Below are 23,471 nucleotides of genomic sequence, written 5' to 3'. Positions count from 1 at the left end.
AGAAAATTTACGATTAAAGGGTCGAGATTTTTGTTGTCATGGCTAATGATATATTCAAACAGACAAGTCATAAAACATATCAAGCTTAATGATTCTTAAAACCCTTGGAAATTAGAGCATGATGGCCGCCAGATACGCCTCCCACCTCCTCCGCCACCGCCTTGCAACCGCCGCCACCTCCTCCGTCCTTATTCCCAAATATCATCCTCTCATACCTTCTCTCCTTTTCAATTCTCACCTCTCTCCATTCGTAAACCACCCCAAACGCCTCGATTTCACTCTCCGTTTTCTCTCCGCCGGTTCGATCCGTCCGGCCCGACGCAACAAACCCGACATCGGCGCTCGCGCACGTCAGCTCCAGACCCGCCGTCTCTGGACATACGCCATAACCTTCAGCTGCATTGCGGGCTTCATTATCATAGTCATCAATCAATTCCAGGACCAGCTAGTCTTCTACGTCACCCCTACAGACGCCCTCCAAAAGTACGAGGCAAACCCTAGTAAATCCAAGTTCCGCCTCGGAGGCCTTGTTCTGGAGAACAGCGTAGCTGAAGTACCCACTTCCCCTGAAATCCAGTTTGTGGTCACCGATTTGATCACAGATATTTTGGTGAGATACGACGGTCGTTTGCCGGATCTTTTTCGCGAGGGGCATTCCGTTGTGGTGGAGGGGTTCATTAGGCCTGTTGACGAGGAAGATAGGAAAAAGGAAGATGCCATCATGGAGAACAGCAGTAAATTGGTGATTTTGGAGAAGGCTAGGAATTTGGCGTGTTATTTTAAGGCTACTGAGGTCTTGGCCAAGCATGATGAGAAGTACATGCCTGCCGAGGTGGCTGCGGCACTCGAAAAGAATAAGAAGAAATTGAAGGAGGAGGAGGAACAGAAGAAAAGGGAGGAATCATTGATCAGTGGTAATGATAGTGATAATAAGAATTCATGATCGTATTGGTAATTTTTGCATTACAAATTATATAATTCTGTTACACACTTACATGTTTTGAGTGTAGAGTAAGCTGAGGATTTGAGAGGACATTGATTGAGGGATGTGTAGGCGGTTTCATAGTTGCTGTAGTGAGATATTGCATGCGATATTGATTTATAAATGTATTGTTACCCCTAAGAATGGGGTTTATGAATAATGTGTTAATAAATGAATTGGGTTTTGATGTGCCATTCGAATATAGGTTTTTGTGATTCCCTTTAATGTGATTGTGTTTTTATCATTTTCCTAGCTATTGTGGCATGTGAAGTGTGAACTTACCATGTATGATTCTGTTGTTTCCGAATTTGGTATACAGAAATCTGTTTCACAGCTTGTGGCTCAACTATTTAAAAATCGTGATGGTGAAGAATGGTCCATACCTTATTTTGCATAGTGATTAATAACTATTGTCTGCCTCTTTGCATATAGAGAGAATTTATTTAATATGGTTTAGTTACTGAACTCAAAAGCAGATCAGGAGGACAAATGACATGAAATTTCAAGTACCACTAACTTGAGATAAAACCTACTAAAGAAGTAAACTCTCAACCCATAGGTACAAAATATGAAAGAATATGTAATCATGACTCATTATTTGACATAAATAACTGGACCGAGAGTTATAGGCGCAACACTTGGTGCATCAACAATACTTTGTAGATCTTCACTTTCACCTACCAAATAAGCCTTGAGAAATGCCACAATAATACCGCCAACACCATTTCTCATCAATTCTTTAGAGCCCTTTCCACTCTTGCACACCAAACTTGCCAAAGCCACCTTTGAATCATCCAAAATATCACAATGGCCATAATCTTTAGCTAGAAAATAACAAGCAGGTGGTTTACTCTCGTTGAAAAATTCAGCATGATTGATCCCATTTGGGGCGAACGATGGAATAAAGCCCTTAGATTTATTGCTCAAACCTGTGCCTATGATTCCTACGGGCATCGAGAGATTGAAAGAGTGTGGGATATAGGTTAGGACATCGGGCTCGACCCTGCCTGGTGGACTAGGCCCTGCAACTGGGTCCATTCCTAGTAATGCTTTGAATTTTAGGGAAGTTAAGTCCTGGCTTAGTGCCAGGGAAAATGCTGTTTTGCCACCTCTGCTGTGGCCTAAAAGAGCAAGCCTAGATAGATCCGGTTTCAAATTTTCAGGAAGGATAATCTTTAGGCCAGTAGATAGCCAGTTTGTAACTTTGGTTGCTGTCTTGATTTCATCTTTCATTGACATAATCAGGCACTGGTAAAACTGTAATTGCCAAAGACATAAATATAAGAAAATGACCAACTATTGTATATATATATATATATATATATATATATCTCGAAGAAAACCATATGGTGCTGAAAATTGTTGTTTAGAAATTAGAATGCAAAATAGTACAATATCTAGCAGGATGCATAGAGAAAAGTCCTTGTCTGCAGATGAACTTAGATATCAAATTCTGCTACAATTCTTTGAACATAAATGAACATGTCCGGGCACGACTTTTTTGAGAAGAGAGAGGATGCAAAGTCTTACCTGAGGAGCAACAATGATATATCCGTGGGATGATATGTGTTGAAGGAGATGGGAATACCAAGTATTAGCAGTACAATAACCATGGCAAAAGAGTATGACAGGATAAACACCCTTGGACTCCGGCGCCATGATGAACAATTCTGCCGGAGGCAAAGAGTCATCTGATTTCTTCACTTTGATGGTTCTCACCTTTAAATTTCCAGGTGTGAATACTGAACTCTCAGCTTTTGAACATTTATCATGTAGCAGTGCCATTTTTCTCTTGATGGATGGATGAACACTAAATGTTGCTATCGTTCTTATATAGTGTCCAATGCATTGAGTTCTCCTCATGGTTGACTGAGAAGGTGCTCATGTAACAATTTTTGGATGGAATCCACAATGAATTAAGTCTACGTAGTTTGGCAATTATGGGTTGGGAGCTTCTATACCACTTTAGGATAGATAGTGCATATTTTATATCTTTTTAATGTTGTATGTTTACTTGATACTTCATGTATGGCAAGGATTTAGTTTGAAGTGGGTCAACAAGATATTGGGAGTTGAAAGTCAGAATCAAGATTAGTCTAAAATCTGGCATTTTACCTAAATCAAGACCTTTGAATTTAGGGTATTTTCCCTAAACAAGACCTTTGAAGTTGGGGCATTTTGCATTATTAAACACACGCTATAAAATATTTCACATTGACTGCCATTACACATGGTTGGAAAATATTTGTTGACTTCATCTCTTTGAAAGTGGATTGAGCCTTGTTTGCCTAAAAGCATTGGGAGATGGGAAAACTGGTTTGGACGAAGATGTGCCTCTTTAAGCCGTGTATTTGATTATAAAAATATTTTAACATAGCCTTTTTTTTTCTGTGTAATAAAAATACTTGTGTGCCTTATCTCTGTATTTTAAATTTGTTTTTGCAAGAAGCCTTAAAAAGAGCCAAACGAAAAAGTCAAACATTGAAGTTTGGTCTGTGCCCACTGTGCTTTCATTTTCTATGACACATCAGGCACGTAATCATGAATGAGGTGAAAAAAAACACGCAAAGAAACTATATGAAACGAAGCCGAAGATATGAGAGATTATCATGCTTGCATATGTTTCCTTTAAAAATATAATTTGATTCATGATCATTTCCTTGCAAAATAATAAATATGCCACAACATCAAATTCTTTAGCTGAAGTAGTTTTAGCCTTTGATTTTTTTTCGTTTTTTGTTTTACCTTATCTTTGACCTTCTTTATAAACCGGATCGCTAGGCTTTGTTCGATCAATCTTATAGATAATTGGACCCTCATTTAGTTCGTTGCTGGGATTTGAATTTGTGCACATTATCCTTTAATTTTTTTTTTTTAACTTTTATGACATGTCCGTGGACACTAATTTTTTACTATTTTCTAAACCAAGAGAGTGCATGGATAACAAACTCTCACCCCTCATGTAATGCGTTGTAAAATTTAAGATTTTGTATTTAGTTTTTTACTATATATATATATGATTGTGTTGTAAAATTTAAGATTTTATTATTTTTTTTATGCAGGAGTGGTATAATCATTTAAAAATTTATAAGTTTAGATAATGAAAAATAAGTAATTTAGTAATTTCCAAAAATTTAAAAAGTTAGATTAGATATGATAGTTATGGTGACTTATAAATTTACTAAAAGGTTTTTTTTGGGGGGATTCATACTAAAAGGTATTTTTATGATACTTTTAACGAATAAAAGTTGATTAATTTCGTAATTTAAGATGGGTATATAAAAAATTAGACGAGATTTCAAAATTAATTATTGTAGGTCCCCTAACGATAAATCTAATGACCATCATTGAATTAAAAAATATTTTAATGTAAGATCAAGTACGAACCTCACATGTTTGAATCAATTATTTTTTTCAAAGATGTTCGAATCAATTATAACCATTAGGTAGTGAAGACAATGACTGCATTGTAAGATTTCATTAACCCTTCTTTCTCATCTTCTCGTCATCTTAGGCATCGTTCTGTTCATCATATTATTAATATATGTATAACTCATCACACCTCATTCTACGTTCTTCTTATCATATTATTTATCCATATATTAACTATTTATTTTACATCAATCAAATCATTAATTATTTATTTTACATCAACCAAATCATTGAATTTAAATTACTATATTACCCCTTATAAATAATATAATTTTTATTTTATTTATTGTTAAAAAGACAAAATAGTCATTTAACATTTTTTATATAAAATTTAATCAATCAAATCAAATAAACTATAATCTATCAATCAAATCCAATAATATTTTAACTATCATTTCTTATTTATTTTTTATTACATTATATTATTTATCTATATATTACTTATACCATAACTCAAATCAAACGGTACCTTAGATTATGTAGGAAACACCTCGAAAATATTCGTTCGTTTTCAATTAATTTTGTTTATGTTCCCTTTGAAGATTATATTTTAATTCTTTTCAAACTATTAACGTATATCAATGAATGTTTTTAGGAAACAAGAAAATAAAATGTTTTGTTTATTAATATTACAGAAAAGTTATCATTGTTATGAATAATAAAGAATATAGAATGGGAGAATGAGTATGAATACTTTATTCATTACTGAAGACCTCTATTTATAGAATATTATAAATTTTGACTACTAGATAACATGATGTTTTAAAAAGAAATCTAATATATCGATTATCTTGTAAAACATTTTATATGTAATACCCACTTTAGATGATTATTGAGCCAACAAATCTATATTTAGAGAGACAAGAGGCTTGAGTGTTGTCTCGTTAAAATTTTTTCAAAAAAACCAAGTGAGAAAAACCTGAATGAAGGAAAAAGAGTATAGCAATAGTCGTTCTTCATGCTCTCAATCATCTATTGTCTTTTAACTGATCTATCCTTATCTTGTGCACCAATTTCTAGCATGATGAAGTTGGCAATGTCTTTGTGAATAAGTCAACTGCATTATCACTTGAGAAAATTTGATGGACATCAATATTGTCATTTTCTTGAAGCTCGTGTGTGTAGAAAAATATTGATGATTAGTTTTATCATGTTTGATGTAGCTTTCTTTTAATTGTGCAATGCAAGAATTCTCTTCCAATATTACTATCGAGCTATCTTTGGTTGGTGGCAACCCGCATGATTCTTGAATATGTAACATGTGATGTGTCATAGATCAAAATCATCGGTTGAAAATTCTAACAAAGTACACTATGTTAAGTAATAATATAGTTGGATATAGTCCAAGTCGTCTCACAAAAAATGTTATCTTTACTAGGATATAAATATTTAATTCAATCTAGGTTAAATAAGATAAGAGCTTTTTGTGAACGATTAAACTAAATTACTCTAAAGCAAAAAACACAATTAAATTAACAATGAATTAAAGAGAATTCAAATTTCAAGAAAATGGCCAGAACACACAACGTTACCAAAAATCAATTATTGTCACGTATTGGATTTAATCAAAGCAAGAATTATATAATGTCACGATGAAATATTATTAATCTTTTTTAGAATTATTAATCTTATTTTTTATTTAACAATTTAATTATTTTTAATTAAATTTAATTGAACAAAAACGCATTCAACAACTATGGAATTTCAGCTTTTGGCCTAAAATCGCACACTGAAATCGGATACTATTTATAGTCAGTTTAACCATGTGTTGCTCAATATTTTTAAAGTTATTTTTAATCTATTCTCTTTCGAGTCAAGATCAAAGAAAAAACATGAGATTAATTGGTCATATATTTACTATTTTATAAAAGTTGAAGCCATGATAGAAACTAATTTTGGTGTGTCAATCACACCAAAATATGTTTTTCCAATTTCACCATAAACCTTCTATTATGAAAATTTAATTTTGTAAGATTAGTGATAATTTAACTTTAATTTGGTTACTTATTTTGTGTCTAAAAATGCTCAACTATGTAGTGATTAGTGGATTGATTTAAAATTTAAACTTTAAATAACCGTCCAACTATGTAGTGATTAGTGGATTGCTTTAAAATCTCAAATTTAAATAACCGTCCAACTGTAGTGACTAGTGGATTGATTTAAAATTTAAAATTTAAATAACCGCCAAACTATGTAGTTATTAGTGGATTAATTTAAAATTTCACACACGCAACGCGTATGCCATGGTCGCTAGTTAAAAGAAATAATCTATGCGAATATCAATCAAATAGAATAAAATAGATCAAAACATTAATCAATCCAATGTGCAAACAAAGATCAAAAGTTTGGTCCTATCGTGGTCCAAGTCACAAAGTAAACTACTCTATAAAATTAAAACTAAACAAAAATCTAATATTTGAAATAATGAGAAATAAAAAAATAGAAGGGGAGAAGGAATTTCAGTGATGAAGCGTGAAGTGCATCTCATTCCCCCCACTTCAAGCCCTACCTATCGTCTTGAAAAAGTATCAAAATTCCTCCAAAGTTGTGCCAAGTTCTTTTTGTTGAAAATATATTATTTTATTATTGTTGAATATTGAATGTTGAATATTGAGTTGTAAAATATTGAAAATTAGTGTGTAATGATGTAGATGATGATATATGAATTTTTGGACTAATCTCAAATGTGGATCTCTAAATATGTCTTCATTTGTGATGAAAAACACAATTGAATTGAGAGAAAAATATTATAAAGTGTAGAATTTGATATATTTTGAGTTTTGGAGTTTTTATTTTTTACCATAAATTTTTACTTTTTCACAACACGTTATCAGCACGATCGCTCGAAGGTTCTCTATAATTTTCGACGCTCCAAAATACAAGAAGTCAAAAATATTCAACAAGTAAGAATTTTTATTTTACTGTTTATATATTTTTATTGTGTATATATTAATATATAATTTCATATTATTATATAAAAGGTTGTCTATGACACTGACCTTATAATAACTTGATATGATATATATTTATTATGTATATATACTAACTGTATTAATATATAATTTCATGTTATTATATAAAAGACTGTCTATGACACTGACCTTATAATAACGTGATATGATATATATTTATTATGTATATATACTAACTATATTAATATATAATTTCATGTTATTATATAAAATGTTGTCTATGACACTGACCTTATAATAACGTGATATGATATATATTATTGTGTATTTATATACTAATCATATTCGTATAATCTCATATTATTATATAAAAGGTTGTCTATGACACCGAACTTATAATAATGTGATATGATATATAAAATTATTTAATTATGATTATCATTATATGCATTGCATCATTATCACGAATTTTTATTCAACACATACTCGATTTTTTTTCTTACCCCCAACGGTAACAAAACGGCTAGTTTTTTTGTCTATAAATATGTTCACTCAACCTCATTTTTAATCACACCAAAATTCATTTTTTTCTCTCAAAATATTTTCTCGTTTTTCAAAGATGAAGATGATGGCATTTCTAAGGCTATTTTTCATAACGATTATGATCATCATGCTCACGAGTCTTGTACTCACCAGCGATTTTTCACCACATAATTTTTCTCTATTTGTACACGCACTTGTAATCTTCGTTCTTTCATTATTTTGTATTGTCATATTAATGAAAATTAACTAATAAAATGCATTGTTATTTTTTTAGTACCACCATGTCAAATTTGGCCAAGATTGAATTCGTTGCGCTCGATATCACTGGAAAGAATTATATGTCATGGACTCTCGATGTAGAGATGCATCTTTAGTCATTGGGTCTAAGTGATACAATCAAAAAAATTAATATATCAACCTCACAAGATAAAGCAAAGGCGATGATTTTCTTACGCCGACATCTTGATGAAGGATTGAAATGTGAGTATCTCGCAGAAAAAGACCCAATGATTTTATGGAAGGGGTTAAAAGAAAGATTTGAGCATATAAGGGAAGTGATACTTCCGACCGCCCGTGATGAATGGAATACGTTGAGATTCCAAGACTTTAAAAAAGTTAGTGATTATAATTCTGCGATGTATCGAATAGTCTCGCAATTAAAATTCTGTTGACTTGAAGTCACAAAGATGGAAATGCTTGAGAAAATATTTTCCACTTTTCACGCATCAAATATAACTCTACAGCAACAGTATAGAGTGCGTGGTTTTACGAGATATTCTGAACTCATTGCATGTCTTCTTGTGGCGGAAAAGAACAACGAATTGTTAATAAGAAATCATCAATCCCGACCCACTGGATCAACGGCATTTCCTGAAGCAAATATCGTAATGAAAAATGAAAACCAAAATAAAAGGCATAGACCAGATTTTGGTCGTGAACGTGGACGTAAAAATGATCGCGGTTGTGGTCGCGGCCGTGGATATGAAAGTAATCGAGATAGTTACTTCAATAACTCATCTCAAAAGAACGTCACGAACCACCCACCAAAAAGGCAGTATGAAAATATGAGTGAAAATGAAAATCACTCAAAAAGATCTGAGAGTGTTTGTTATAGATGTGGCACTCCAGGACATTGGTCACATATTTGTCGAACCCCTGAGCACCTATGTAAGTTCTATAAAGAATCGACAAAAGAAAAAGGAAAATAGACCAATTTTGTTGAAAATAGTGACCATTTAATTGGTTCAACTACTTTCAATGCTGCAGATTTTTTGAATGATTTCGAAGACATTGATTAAAAGATTGGTGGCACTAGATTGTAACAAATTTGTATTTTTCATGCATTCTTGTATTATAAAGCATGTTATATTTTGCATTTGTATTGTACTTAATTTTTCTTTATTGAATTTTTGTGAAGTTTGATATGGAAAATGCTATGAGCAAACATGTAAATAATATCATGGAAATTTGCATACCGGATAGTGGTATAACGCACACTATTCTGAGAGATGAAAGATATTTTTTGGAAATAAAACCAAAAAAAACAATGGTGAATACAATATCAGGTCCTGTAGACTTGATTGAAGGTTGTGGTAAAGCACAATTTTTGTTACCAAATGGTACAAAATTTCTGATAAATGATGTTTTATATTCACCACAATCGAAAAGAAATTTGTTGAGTTTTAATGACATATATTCTCATGGATATGATACTAAGATGATAACTGATGGAAATCAGAAATATATGTGTCTTACCACATATAAATCAGGAAAGAAATATGTGGTTGAAAAATTATCAATGCTTCCTACTGGATTGCATTATACACATATAAGTCCAATCGAATCAAATATGGTGGTTAATAGTTCTTCAATATTAACAAATTGGCATGATCGATTGGGACATCCTGGTTCAATAATGATGCGAAGAATTATTGAAAATACGCATGGTCATCCATTGAAAGACCAGAAGATCTTTCAGAATAATAAGTTTCAATGTAAAGCATGTTCTCTTGGAAAACTTATTATAAGACCATCGCCAGCTAAAATCCAAACAGAATCACTCATATTTCTTGAACGCATTCAGGGTGATATTTATGGGCCAATTCATCCACCATATGGACAATTTCGATATTTTATGGTATTGATCGATGCCTCTAGCAGATGGTCACATGTATGCTTATTGTCAACTCGAAATGTGACATTTGCAAGATTAATGGCTCAAATAATAAAATTGCGAAATCAATTTCCCGATTATACAATCAAGAAAATAAGACTTGATAATGCTGGAGAATTTACTTCCCAAACTTTCAATGACTATTGTATGTCAATGGGAATTACTGTTGAACATAATGTTGCTCATGTTCATACACAGAATGGATTAGCTGAATCATTGATTAAACGTCTACAACTAATTGCTAGACCAATGATTATGAGAACAAAACTCCCTATTTCTATATGGGGACATGCAATTTTACATGCAGCGGCATTAATTCGCATCAGACCAAGTGCATATCATAAATTCTCCCCATTGCAGCTTGCATTTGGTAAAGAACCAAATATTTCTCATCAGAGAATTTTTGGATGTATGGTGTATGTGCCTATTGCACCACCTCAATGATTAAAAATGGGTCCTAAAAAAAATCGGTATTTATATCGATTATGATAGTTCATCAATCATTCGATATCTTGAGCCTCAGACAGGCGATGTGTTTACAGCACGCTTTGCTGATTGTCATTTTAATGAAGAAATCTTCCCAATGTTAGGGGGAGAAAAGAAACACATCAAAAAAGAAATCACATGGTATGTACCATCAGTGTTACATTTGGATCCAAGGACCAAACAATGTGAGAAAGATGTACAACAAATTGTGCACTTGCAAAGAATTGCAAATCAAATGCCAGATGCATTTGCAGACACAAAATGGGTAACAAAATCATATATACATGCTGTAAATGCCCCTGCTCGAATTGAAATTCCAAAGAACCAAATTGAAGACACTCATGATGTCATAAAACGCTTGAAGCGTGGAAGGTCAGTCGGTTCCAAGGATGAAAATCCTCGAAAAAGAAAAGGCATAGAGAAACACGATGATCATAAAATAGAAAATGGCGTTCCAGAAGAAACACCTGATGATGAAAATGTTCTGTCAGAACCACAAACTGACAAGAATCGTGAAATCTCTATCAATGATATTAATACTGGAAAAATATGGAACCGAAAATACATAGAAGATATTGATGAGATATTTTATTATAATGTGGCTTGTGACATCATAAATGAAAATGAGAATCATGAACCAAAATCTTTTGGTGAATGTAAAACTCGTCATGATTGTACCAAATGGAAAGATGTCATCCACGTTGAATTCGATTCGCTAAATAAACGTAATATATTTGGACCTATAGTCCTCACACCTGAAGGTGTAAAACCTGTTGGATACAAATGGGTTTTTATACGAAAGCGAAATGAGAAAAATAAAATATTCAGATATAAAGCTAGACTTGTTGCACAAGGTTATTCTCAAAGGCCTGGAATTGATTATCAAGAAACGTATTCTCTTGTTATGGATGCAATTACGTTTTGATATTTGATTAGTTTGGCAGTATCTGAAAATTTGGAAATGTGTCTTATGGATGTTGTTACAGCTTACTTATACGGATCACTTGATAGTGATATATACATGAAAATCCCTGAAGGATTTAAGATGCCTAAATCACAAAGTTCAAAACCCAGAGAATTTTATTCTGTAAAATTGCAAAGATCATTATATGGGTTGAAGCAATCCAGCCGAATGTGGTATAATCGGCTAAGTGAGCACTTGATGAAAAAGTGATATGTAAATGATCCAATATGCCCTTGTGTTTTCATCAAGAAAACAACATCCGGATGTGTAATTATTGTTGTATATGTTGATGATTTAAACATCATTGGAACGAATAAAGAAATTCAAGAATTTATGATGTACTTGAAGGAAAAATTCGAAAAGAAGGATCTTGGAAAAACCAAGTACTGTCTGGGTTTGCAAATCGAACAAAAAGAATGTGAAATTTTTGTTCACCAGGAAAATTATACATAAAAGATCTTTAAACATTTTAATATGGATGAATCAAATCCATTAAGTACTCCAATGGTTGTAAGATCATTAAACATAGAAAAAGATTCATTCCGTTCATGTGAAGATGATGAAGTTATTCTTGGTTCAGAAGTACCATATCTAAGTGTCATTGGTGCCCTTATGTATCTTGCAAATTGCACTAGACCTGATATATCTTTTGCTGTAAATTTATTGGCAAGATTCAGTTCATATCCAACAAAGAGGCACTGGAACGGAATTAAACATATATTCCGTTATCTACAAGGAACGACAGATTTGGGATTTTTATACTCAAAATACACCAATCAAAGTATCATTGGTTATGCTGATGCTGAATATTTATCTGATCCACATAAGGCCCGTTCCCAAACCGGATATGTATTTACTCGTGGAGGCACTGCAATTTCTTGGCGTTAACAGAAACAAACACTCGTAACAACTTCATCAAATCATGCCGAGATTATTGCATTACATGAAGCAAGTCGTGAATGTGTATGGTTAAATTCAATGACTAAACATATTCAAACATCGTGTGGATTGACAGTAGACAAGAAGCCTGTGACACTATATGAAGATAATGTTGCATGTATTGCTCAAATGAAAGAAGGATACATCAAAAGTGACAGAACCAAACATATACCCCCAAAGTTCTTTGCCTACACTCAAGATCTTGAGAAGAATAAAGATATTGATATCTATTATATTCAATCAAGTGAGAACTCATCAGACCTCTTCACAAAGACACTTCCCACGACGATATTCAGAAAGCATATATACAACATTGGGATGCGCAATCTAAGGAATATGTGAAGAATCACTCATGTTAACATGAAGGGGAGTTTACGTGGCTGTACTCTTTTTTCCTTGCTATGGTTTTTATCCCACTGGGTTTTTCCTAGTAAGGTTTTTCATGCCCAAATTACCCAACTCAATCAGATAATCACTAAAAATGTAGTAGTGTGAGTAGGGATCGTTCCCACGAGGAAAGGTAAATTTAATTATGTTCTTTAAATACTGGAAATAAATAAAAGGGGTTTTTGAGATTTGGATTAGCTACTGAAAATTTTAAGCAATTAAAATTAATAAGATTACTAGCATGCAAGATTGAAAATTAAAATAAAGAAATCAATAAGAGATGAGACTTGGTATCGGTCGACTACACCCTTGATATTCATTATTCATTCATCAATTCCCTAAAAATAATTAATCCTATCAAGTATTCATCATTGGAAACCAAATTCTTGTTTCACCTTAAGTTTAGCTAATCAGAAAACAACATTCTAGATTAACCCTTACCAATAAATTAACCCGAATTCCAGCGATCTAGATTTAAATTTACGATAGCATTCAAACTAGTAAAACTGACAAACCTAGACAACACAAACACCAGCGATTGTATTTAGCCTAGTCAATACTTGACCCTACAATTCAATAAATTCAACAACAGAAAATATCAAACGTAGTTGCTTCGAAAATTAGTTAATTCAAACAATTACGGATTTGAACTCTAATTTAGCTATAGTTTGCAAAACAAAATCCTAAGATGGCCAATCCTAAAATCTTGCATTCAAGAATGAAATAAACCAGATCAAATATTGATACTTAACAAGAATTAAACACTGCAATTCGAATCTCATGAATAAATTATATCAAGGTTTCGTCTCCCTCAACCAAGTAAAAAGGTTTAGCTACAACGATTCATCACCAAATCCATAAAAATTCAAACAAGAGAAGAAAACTAGAGAGAAAATTGAAAGAATAAAACCTAGCCGCCTTTGAGGGTCTCCAAAATCTGATAATAATCCCTCAAAAACGGAATTAAATGTTGAAGAACGCGGCGATCAAATCAATCAGAATTGATACCCGGTGCAGCGGAAGTTTAAAATTTTATATGGAACGATTCCATAATGGGTACAAAAACTTAACGATTAAATTGTGTGTGTAAAAATTAAATAACAATTATAAATTTTTACCTCCAATCTCGAATCGAGATTATGGACACCAACAGATTGCTCTGCTCTTGTTGTATCTCCCAGGAACTGATGGACGAACTGTTCTTCAATCAGGTCCACGAACGGATAATTAATCCCTCTGATAGATTGCACTAGAAAATCTATCAGAAGTTTCTACGAAGAGAATTAACGAATTTGATCCGTTAAACCAGACTGTAATTCAAAATTCACAGGCTGGATTTTCCCGAGTAGAGAGGGAGGGGGCGGCCACTATTGAGAGAAAATAACTAGGTTTTCGAAAATTTGTGACCTGTTGTATGTAATTTCTGTACTGCAATAACTTATTTATAATGTAGGCCGCTAACAGCTTAGGGCCCATTAGTCATAAGTTCAAGCCCGACAAGCAAAGCCCGCATGTTCAGAAATTAATATAAAATTCATCAAGACTCCGATTGATAAACCGATTTCACCAATGTGCACAGAAACCATTTCTGTACCTTTTAAAGTCAAGATAAATTTTTCTGAATCCGAATTCAGTGGTTTTCAAAAATGCCCATCCCTATGTCATTTTAGAAAATCTTACTCCTCTACTCTTAAATAAGAAGTCCAACTTCTTTGTTCATTAAATTTAACTCTTTAAATTTAACTATCTCAACGGGGATTAAAAATCCATTACTCTGTGTGACCCTCAATGGTTCAGGGATACAGCTAGCCGTGGGCTCACAACTCCTTGTGACTCGGAACAACAATTTCCGACTTGCCCATCGAATCATGGTATGAGCGCCTAGAAACATCGCCCCATGATTCCCTAGGTATCACTGATAGTGCCTGCAAGAACCAATAGATTTTGGTTAGCGTACAGTACGGTCCCTTCATCCATATATCCCGATCGAATCAACAACCATTGGTATATCGAGAGTCGTTCGAGATTCGATAGCTATGCAATACATCTTGAAGATCAAATAGTGACATCGCATGTGTTACTAAGAAACCATTTCTTAAAACACATCATGTACTCTGGCCAGAGATTCGTCACACTAATATCTCCTCAGATCGCATAGGATATCCACACTCGCAAGTATGTGGTGAATCCTTGACAACAAAGCATCGACTCCTATATGTGTTGTAACTGTACCCAATCCCGACACCTGATGACCCCAATAGAGTCGGTAAACGAGTCAAAGCACAGTACTAGCATATAGAGTCTCAATGATGTTTCAAGTAGTAAGGACTAATGGTGTACAACCAAAACCGCGGACTTTATCCACTCGATAAGTGATAACAACTTGGAAAGTCCGGATAGGGTAGTTCGATCATTCATCATATGAATATCCATTTGCATGCTTCGAACATCTCTATGTTTCCTACCAATGAAACATGGTACTCTGCATCGTAAATGCTAGTCTCAAACTCGAGCGATCCTTATCCTTATTATCGGACGGCTCAATCGACTAGGAACAGTTTAGAATATACAGCGACTATAAGATGTGTTTCATGATAGACATCCCCATGTTCTACCACATCTTACATACACTATAGTATATTCAAGGTCTTTATCAAAACAACAATAGTATATCACAATATAATAATATGAAGAAAGATAAAGTCATTGCCATTAATAAAAGTGTAAATTATATTAAACAAAAGATTGTTTATACAAAGAGTCATCAAAGCCCTTAGCCACAAGTTGGCTCACTGGGCACCCACTCTTTCAATCTCCCACTTGCCCTAAAGCCAACTAGTCATACTACGTAGACCCATTTCTTCGCGATGTTTGTCAAATAATGGTCCTGGCAAGGGCTTAGTAAGTGGATCAGCGATATTGTCTGCAGAGGCCACTCTTTCGACAGTGATGTCTCCTCTTTCCACAATCTCCCGGATGATGTGGTATTTCCTCAGTACGTGTTTGGATCTTTGATGAGACCTTGGTTCCTTTTCCTGAGCAACGGCACCCGTGTTGTCACAGTACACCGGGACTGGACCAACAACTTCAGGAATGACGCCCAACTCTTGGACGAAATTCCTCATCCAAACGGCCTCTTTAGCAGCAGCTGATGCTGCAATGTATTCTGCCTCAGTGGTGGAATCCGCTGTGGTGTCCTGCTTGAAACTCTTCCAAGAGACAGCACCGCCATTGAGCATGAACACAAATCCAGAGGTTGACTTCGAGTCATCCACGTCACTTTGGAAGCTAGAGTCGGTATAGCCTTCCAATTTTAGTTCTCTTCCTCCATATACCATGAACATATTCTTAGTCCTTCGGAAGTACTTAAGAATGTCCTTCACGGCTTTCCAATGCATTTGACCAGGATTAGCTTGATATCTGCTCGTGACACTCAGAGCAAATGCTACATCCGGTCTCATAGATATCATCCCATACATGATACTACCTATGGCTGACGCATATGGTACATGTGTCATTTTCTCTATCTCTTCATCCGTCTTGGGACACATCGACTTGGATAGAGAAACTCCATGACACATGGGTAGATGTCCTCTCTTGGACCCATCCATTGAAAACCGTTTCAATATGGTGTCGATGTAGGTTGATTGAGTGAGTCCTATCATTCTCTTAGATCTATCTCTATAGATCTGTATCCCTAGAATATAGGATGCCTCACCCAAATCCTTCATCGAGAATCTACCTGATAACCATATCTTCGTTGACTGCAACATCCCTACGTTATTCCCAATGAGTAGGATGTCATCAACATAAAGTACTAAGAATGTCACCGCATCCTTAACTACTTTCTTGTACACGCATGGTTCCTCCGGGTTCTTGATGAAACCAAAATCCTTTATTGTTTCATCAAATTTCTGGTTCCAACTTCTTGATGCTTGTTTTAGACCATAAACTGATCTCTGAAACTTGCATACCTTATGCTCGCTTCCCATGGATGTGTACCCCTCAGGCTGCTTCATATAGATTTCTTCCATAATGTCTCCATTAAGAAAAGCAGTCTTCACATCCATTTGCCATATCTCATAGTCATACCAAGCAGCTATGGCAATAAGGATTCTTATGGACTTGAACATTGCAACTGGTGAAAAGGTTTCATCATAGTCAACTCCTTGTCTTTGAGTATAACCTTTCGCCACCAATCGCGCCTTGTAGGTCAATACCTTACCATCAGGCCCAAGCTTTCTCTTGGAGATCCATTTATACCCTATTGGAACAATTCCATCGGGAGGATCTACTAAAGACCAAACTTGGTTTGTATGCATCGAATCTTTTTCCGACTGCATAGCTTCAAGCCATAAATTTGAATCCGCATCAGAAATTGCTTCCTTGAAGTTTCTTGGATCACATCCAACATCGGGTTCATCTTGATCCCCTTCAAGAAGAAGACCATATCGAATAGGAGGTCTTGAAGTCCTCTCGGATCTTCTAGGTACAGGCGTGTCTATCAATGGTTCCTGAGGTGTAGGATATTTCGGGTTCTTCTCGAATTTCTTCGAGTTCCATCATCTCGCCTTTCTTATCCAATAAGAACTCCTTCTCCAAGAAGGTGACATTCCTTGAAATAAACACCTTTGTTTCAGCAGGATAATAGAAATAATATCCGATTGAATTCTTCGGATACCCTACAAAATAACATAAGGTGGATCGACTATCCAACTTATCTCCCACTGTCTGCTTCACGTAAGCAGGACATCCCCAAATCCTCAAGTACGAATACTTAGGAGCTTTGCCATTCCATAACTCGTATGGTGTTTTGTCCACTGCTTTGGTGTGGACGTTCTTCAACAACAATACCGCCGTTTCAAGCGCATAGCCCCAAAACGAAGGTGGAAGCTTAGTGAAGCTCATCATGGATCGAACCATGTCCAACAAAGTTCGATTACGATGCTCCGATACACCATTCAGCTGTGGTGTCATAGGAGGAGTCCACTGAGAGAGAATCCCATTCTCTTTTAGATAGTCCAAAAACTCGGTACTCAAGTATTCTCCACCTCGATCCGATCGAAGTGCTTTAATACTTTTACCTAGCTTGTTTTCTACTTCAGCCTTGAATTCTTTGAACTTTTCAAATGCTTCAGACTTATATTTCATTAAATATAAATACCCATACCTAGAATAATCATCAGTAAAGGTAATGAAGTAGGTGTGGCCATATTGAGTACCAACTCTAAATGGACCACAAACATCTGTATGGATCAAATCCAACAGATTTTGACTACGCTCAGGTTTCCCTTAAAAGGAGATTTAGTCATTTTTCCTTTTAGGCAGGATTCACAAGTAGGTAGAGAGTTAATATCAGACATATCAAACATGCCCTCTCCCACTAGCTTGTTCATCCTCCTTGAGGAAATATGACCTAGCCTAGCGTGCCAAAGGTTTGCCGGGTTTTGGCTATCGATTTTCCTTTTGTTTGTTGTTGCCGGTTTATCAACATAATTTATTGGAACGTCTTTTAGTTTTAAGTTATATAGATCATTTTCAAGTTGTCCATTTCCAATCAAACATTCATTCTTGTAAATATTGCAAATCTCATTCACAAAATTGCAAGAATAACCATTTCTATCAAGCATAGAAACAGAAATAATGTTTTTAATCAAATCCGAAACAAATAAAACATCTCTCAAAAGTAACTTAAAACCGTTCAGCAAAATTAAATAAATATCTCCCACAGCTTTAGCTTCAACTCTGAAACCATTTCCGAGCCTCAGCTAGGTCTCACCCATTCTAAGCCTGCGACTTCTTGTCATCACCTGCAAATCATTGCAAATGTGAGATCCACATCCGGTATCCAATACCCAAGAAGTAGTATTAAGTGAAACATTTATTTTAATATAGAACATACCCTTCGCAGTTCGCAACTGCTCTAGATATTCCTTGCAGTTACGCTTCCAATGACCGGGCTTCTTGCAGTAATGGCAAACATCCTTGGATTTTTCCATGTTTGAAGCTTTGTCTTGTACTTCTTCTCGGGTTCGATTTTCTTGGGTGGGGCAGAACGTTTCTTACCCTTTGTACTTGGCCCCTTCTTAGCAGAAGAAGAGGAGCCCACCAAGAAAGCCGGTTTATCCTTCTTTAAAGTGGATTCATATGTCACAAGCATATTGACCATCTCTTCAAGGGAGGCCTCTATCTTGTTCATATTGAAATTCACCACAAATCCATCAAACGAAGAAGAAAGAGATAGAAGTAGTAAGTCCACGTTGAGTTCATGCTCCAACACCAAATCAAGGGTTACCAACTTCTGTATGAGCCAAATCACTCGTACCCCATGATCACGGACCGAAGTCCCTTCACGCATGCGACACGTCATTAGCTCCTTTACAGTAGCGAACCTTTCAGCCCTCGATTGAGCCCCAAAAAGTTCCTTGAGTTGTACGTGAATGTCAGCAACATTCACGGTGTCCTCAAATCGCCTCTGGAGTTCATCAGACATCGAGGCTTGCATATAGCATTTGTCCTTGATATCATGGTCCCACCATGTATCAAGTTTGGCTAACTCTTCCGGACTTATGTCAGCTGGTGCTTCCTTCGGAGGAGATTTTTCTAACACGTAGAGCATCTTCTCCGAAGTCAAGACTATCTTAAACTTACGGAACCATTCCGTATAGTTTGCGCCAGTCAATTTATTTTGTTCGAGGATCGAGAAAAGTGGATTACGCGAATTCATCTTTATGAAATACTGAAAAGAAACAGACAAATATCAGTGATTGTTTAAGTAATTTACTAAGACATAAAATAGGCGAAATTTATTTTATGAATCTCACTCCCACTATTTTAACGATTTCACTACCCTCTAGTGAAAACGGGAAACTGTTTTCCTTAGTGAGAACATGGAGTCCAATTGACAAACTATGGTCCCGAATAATATCAGCCAACCATAATTTTCAAAAGGTAGAGCCCAATTGCTTCCAAAGCAACCTCCACGTTTTTACCTCATGTCCAATAAGGGCCCAATAATATGACGCCGTTTATTGTGACATGTCAAGATGACCCATCAATATTAAGTTGTGATGGACGGTCGCCATGTGGATCCCCCAATAATATGAGCCGATCCCATGGGAGTTCCACCCAACTTACAACATGTGTCGATCCAATGTACAGCTTTCCGACGAACGGGCCCCCCCAATAATATGAGCCGGACCGTATCCGCGGGTAGCATCTCATACATTGATCGTTGATGGAAGGTAGGAACATTTAAACAAATTTAAATTTCCTTTATTTATCTTGATATCAATTTTAAATCATATTTAAAATGAGGGATTTTAATTTTGAAAATTTGTCTCATCATTTTTAAAATTTTGTATGCTTGCCGGATTCACACAATTTTGTCTAAAACATGCATACAACAATAATATCACATATTATATAGGATGATCGATTCCATTTCTAATCGACCCGTGGTTGTCAATCACGAGTCTTAGTCCAATCCTAGGTAATATGCAGTATGCAATGCAATCCTATTACATTGTGCTTCCAATTTACATTTCTTCAATCTTTATTGTCTGCTGGGCCCACCTCCATCTTCAAATCTTCATCTCCCACTAAATCTAATGTATTTACAATAAATAACAATGACAAGTAGGGGATACATTTTTAAGGGGTGGGAACGGGCCATAAACCAAGCCCACTTTTATTACATATGACAATTCATATTGGGCCATAAACCAGGCCCATTAATAAATCCAACAACAATAAAAACAAATGTAAATTCCTAACATACACCTACAAAATTGGTCATGGCAATCGATCATCCTTATCCAATAACATTTAATTCAAAATTAATTTATTGGATAACATGCAATGGCAATTTAAATTTAAAAGTATAAAATCATATTCCATATGTAAAATCTTATTTTACATACAAAATCATATTTTATCTTTTTATCAAATAAAATCATATTTTATCTATAAAATCCAATTTTATACATAAAATCATATTTTACTCAATATATCCATAAGATCATATCTTATCATCAATTGTACCAAAAATAATTAATTTCAAAATTCAATTTAACGGATAAAATATTTAAATTTTCCAAAAATTCAAATTTATCCAAAAATCAATTTTAAAATTTTCGGACTCGAACAATTCGATCCGAAGCCTCGTGGACCAATCAAAAACAATTTTCGATCGGACCAAAAATAGAATTTTAACATATTAAAATTTAATTTAAAATTAAAAAATTAATTTTTCCGCGGGCCGCCCGGGACACTCCCGGGCTGCCCGCGCCCCAAAGGGCTCGGGCCGGGCAGCCCGGCTGCCCCTAGGGCAGCGACGATCGCTGCCCTGGGCAGCGACCATCGCTGCCCCCCCCCCCCCCCGGGAAGCGATCCAATCGCTGCCCGGGTTTTGCCCGAAAATTTTTTTTTATTTTTAAAATATTTATTTTGTTTCAAAAACCGAGGCTTAAAAATTTTTGTACAATCGATTAATTTAATCGCTTGATCTGAGCAACCTGGCTCTGATACCACTGTTGAAGAACGCGGCGATCAGATCAATCAGAATTGATATCCGGTGCAGCGGAAGTTTAAAAATTTTATATTCAACGATTCCATAATGGGTACCAAAACTTAACGATTAAATTGTGTGTGTAAAAATTAAATAACAATTATAAATTTTTACCTCCAATCTCGAATCGAGATTATGGACACCAACAGATTGCTCTGCTCTTGTTGTATCTCCCAGGAACTGATGGACGAACTGTTCTTCAATCAGGTCCACGAACGGATAATTAATCCCCCTGATAAATTGCACTAGAAAATCTATCAGAAGTTTCTACGAAGAGAATTAACGAATTTGATCCGTTAAACCAGACTGTAATTCAAAATTCACAGGCTGGATTTTCCCGAGTAGAGAGGGAGGGGGGCGGCCACTATTGAGAGAAAATAACTAGGTTTTCGAAAATTTGTGACCTGTTGTATGTAATTTCTGTACTGCAATAACTTATTTATAATGTAGGCCGCTAACAGCTTAGGGCCCATTAGTCATAAGTTCAAGCCCGACAAGCAAAGCCCGCATGTTCAGAAATTAATATAAAATTCATCATGACTCCGATTGATAAACCGATTTCACCAATGTGCACAGAAACCATTTCTGCACCTTTTAAAGTCAAGATAAATTTTTCTGAATCCGAATTCAGTGGTTTCCAAAAATGTCCATCCCTATGTCATTTTATGAAATCTTACTCCTCTACTCTTAAATAAGAAGTCCAACTTCTTTGTTCATTAAATTTAACTCTTTAAATTTAACTATCTCAACGGGGATTTAAAATCCATTACTCTGTGTGACCCTCAATGGTTCAGGGATATAGCTAGTCGTGGGCTCACAACTCCTTGTGACTCGGAACAACAATTTCCGACTTGCCCATCGAATCATGGTATGAGCGCCTAGCAACATCGCCCCATGATTCCCTAGGTATCATTGATAGTGCCTGCAAGAACCAATAGATTTTGGTTAGCGTACAGTACGGTCCCTTCATCCATATATCCCGATCGAATCAACAACCATTGGTATATCGAGAGTCGTTCGAGATTCGATAGCTATGCAATACATCTTGAAGATCAAATAGTGACATCGCATGTGTTACTAAGAAACCATTTCTTAAAACACATCATGTACTCTGGCCAGAGATTCGTCACACTAATATCTCCTCAGATTGTATAGGATATCCGCACTCGCAAGTATGTGGTGAATCCTTGATAACAAAGCATCGACTCCTATATGTGTTGTAACTGTACCCAATCCCGACACCTGATGACCCCAATAGAGTCGGTAAACGAGTCAAAGCACAGTACTAGCATATAGAGTCTCAATGATGTTTCAAGTAGTAAGGAGTAATGGTGTACAACCAAAACCGCGGACTTTATCCACTCGATAAGTGATAACCACTTGGAAAGTCCGGATAGGGTAGTTCGATCATTCATCATATGAATATCTATTTGCATGCTTCGAACATCTCTATGTTCCCTACCAATGAAACGTGGTACTCTGCATTGCAAATGCTAGTCTCAAACTCGAGTGATCCTTATCCTTATTATCGGACGGCTCAATCGACTAGGAATAGTTTAGAATATACAGCGGCTATAAGATGTGTTTCATGATAGACATCCCCATGTTCTACCACATCTTACATACACTATAGTATATTCAAGGTCTTTATCAAAACAACAATAGTATATCACAATATAACAATATGAAGAAAGATAAAGTCATTGCCATTAATAAAAGTGTAAATTATATTAAACAAAAGATTGTTTATACAAAGAGTCATCAAAGCCCTTAGCCACAAGTTGGCTCACTGGGCACCCACTCTTTCATTAAAATCCTAATAAAGTCTAGAGTTCAAAATAAAAGAGTTTTCAAAATTACAAAATCCTTCCCGAAAAGCCTAGTGCGCTCGAGAGCAGGAGAACGGCCGCTCGATCGCTCAATAATATGCAATTCTATGTTTTTAAAACTTCTTGGCCGCTCGATCGCTCTAATTCATCCGCTCGAGCGCTCGAAAATATGTGATTCTCTGCCTTGCCTCACCCGACGCGGCGCTCGATCGCTCGAGTTCATCCGCTCGAGCGCCCAATAATCTTCGATTTCTG

At 35.4% G+C, this 23,471-nt stretch overlaps 2 protein-coding genes across 2 annotated transcripts; one reads left to right on the top strand and one right to left on the bottom strand.

Annotated features, from left to right (window-relative positions):
- The first annotated feature begins 58 nt into the window (after positions 1–58).
- LOC140891345 (cytochrome c-type biogenesis protein CcmE homolog, mitochondrial) lies at positions 59–1,205 on the top strand. Its single transcript, XM_073299797.1, has one exon. The coding sequence runs from the start codon at positions 119–121 to the stop codon at positions 941–943; it is 825 nt and encodes a 274-aa protein (XP_073155898.1). The 5' UTR covers positions 59–118; the 3' UTR covers positions 944–1,205.
- Positions 1,206–1,477: 272 nt separating this feature from the next.
- LOC140891337 (chlorophyllase-1-like) lies at positions 1,478–2,983 on the bottom strand. Its single transcript, XM_073299787.1, has 2 exons — positions 2,513–2,983; positions 1,478–2,239 (listed from the first exon to the last, which is right to left on the bottom strand). Exons 1-2 carry the CDS (start codon positions 2,843–2,845, stop codon positions 1,577–1,579), a joined length of 996 nt encoding a protein of 331 aa, XP_073155888.1. The 5' UTR covers positions 2,846–2,983; the 3' UTR covers positions 1,478–1,576.
- Between the last annotated feature and the right edge of the window lie 20,488 nt (positions 2,984–23,471).

This window comes from Henckelia pumila, chromosome 1, assembly GCF_033568475.1.
Source record: "Henckelia pumila isolate YLH828 chromosome 1, ASM3356847v2, whole genome shotgun sequence".
Taxonomy (NCBI): domain Eukaryota; kingdom Viridiplantae; phylum Streptophyta; class Magnoliopsida; order Lamiales; family Gesneriaceae; genus Henckelia; species Henckelia pumila.
Note: the sequence above shows the minus strand (reverse complement) of the source record. Positions and strands in the feature narration are given on the sequence as shown.

What these genes read in the sequence shown, in the direction of transcription:
- LOC140891345 (XM_073299797.1), top strand. Translation starts at nt 119, where the DNA reads ATGATGGCCGCCAGATACGCCTCCCACCTCCTCCGCCACCGCCTTGCA.
- LOC140891337 (XM_073299787.1), bottom strand. Translation starts at nt 2,845, where the DNA reads ATGAGGAGAACTCAATGCATTGGACACTATATAAGAACGATAGCAACA. An exon ending in ATATCATTGTTGCTCCTCAG is followed by an intron (nt 2,240 to 2,512) that starts GTAAGACTTTGC and finishes TGGCAATTACAG; the next exon opens with TTTTACCAGTGCCTGATTAT.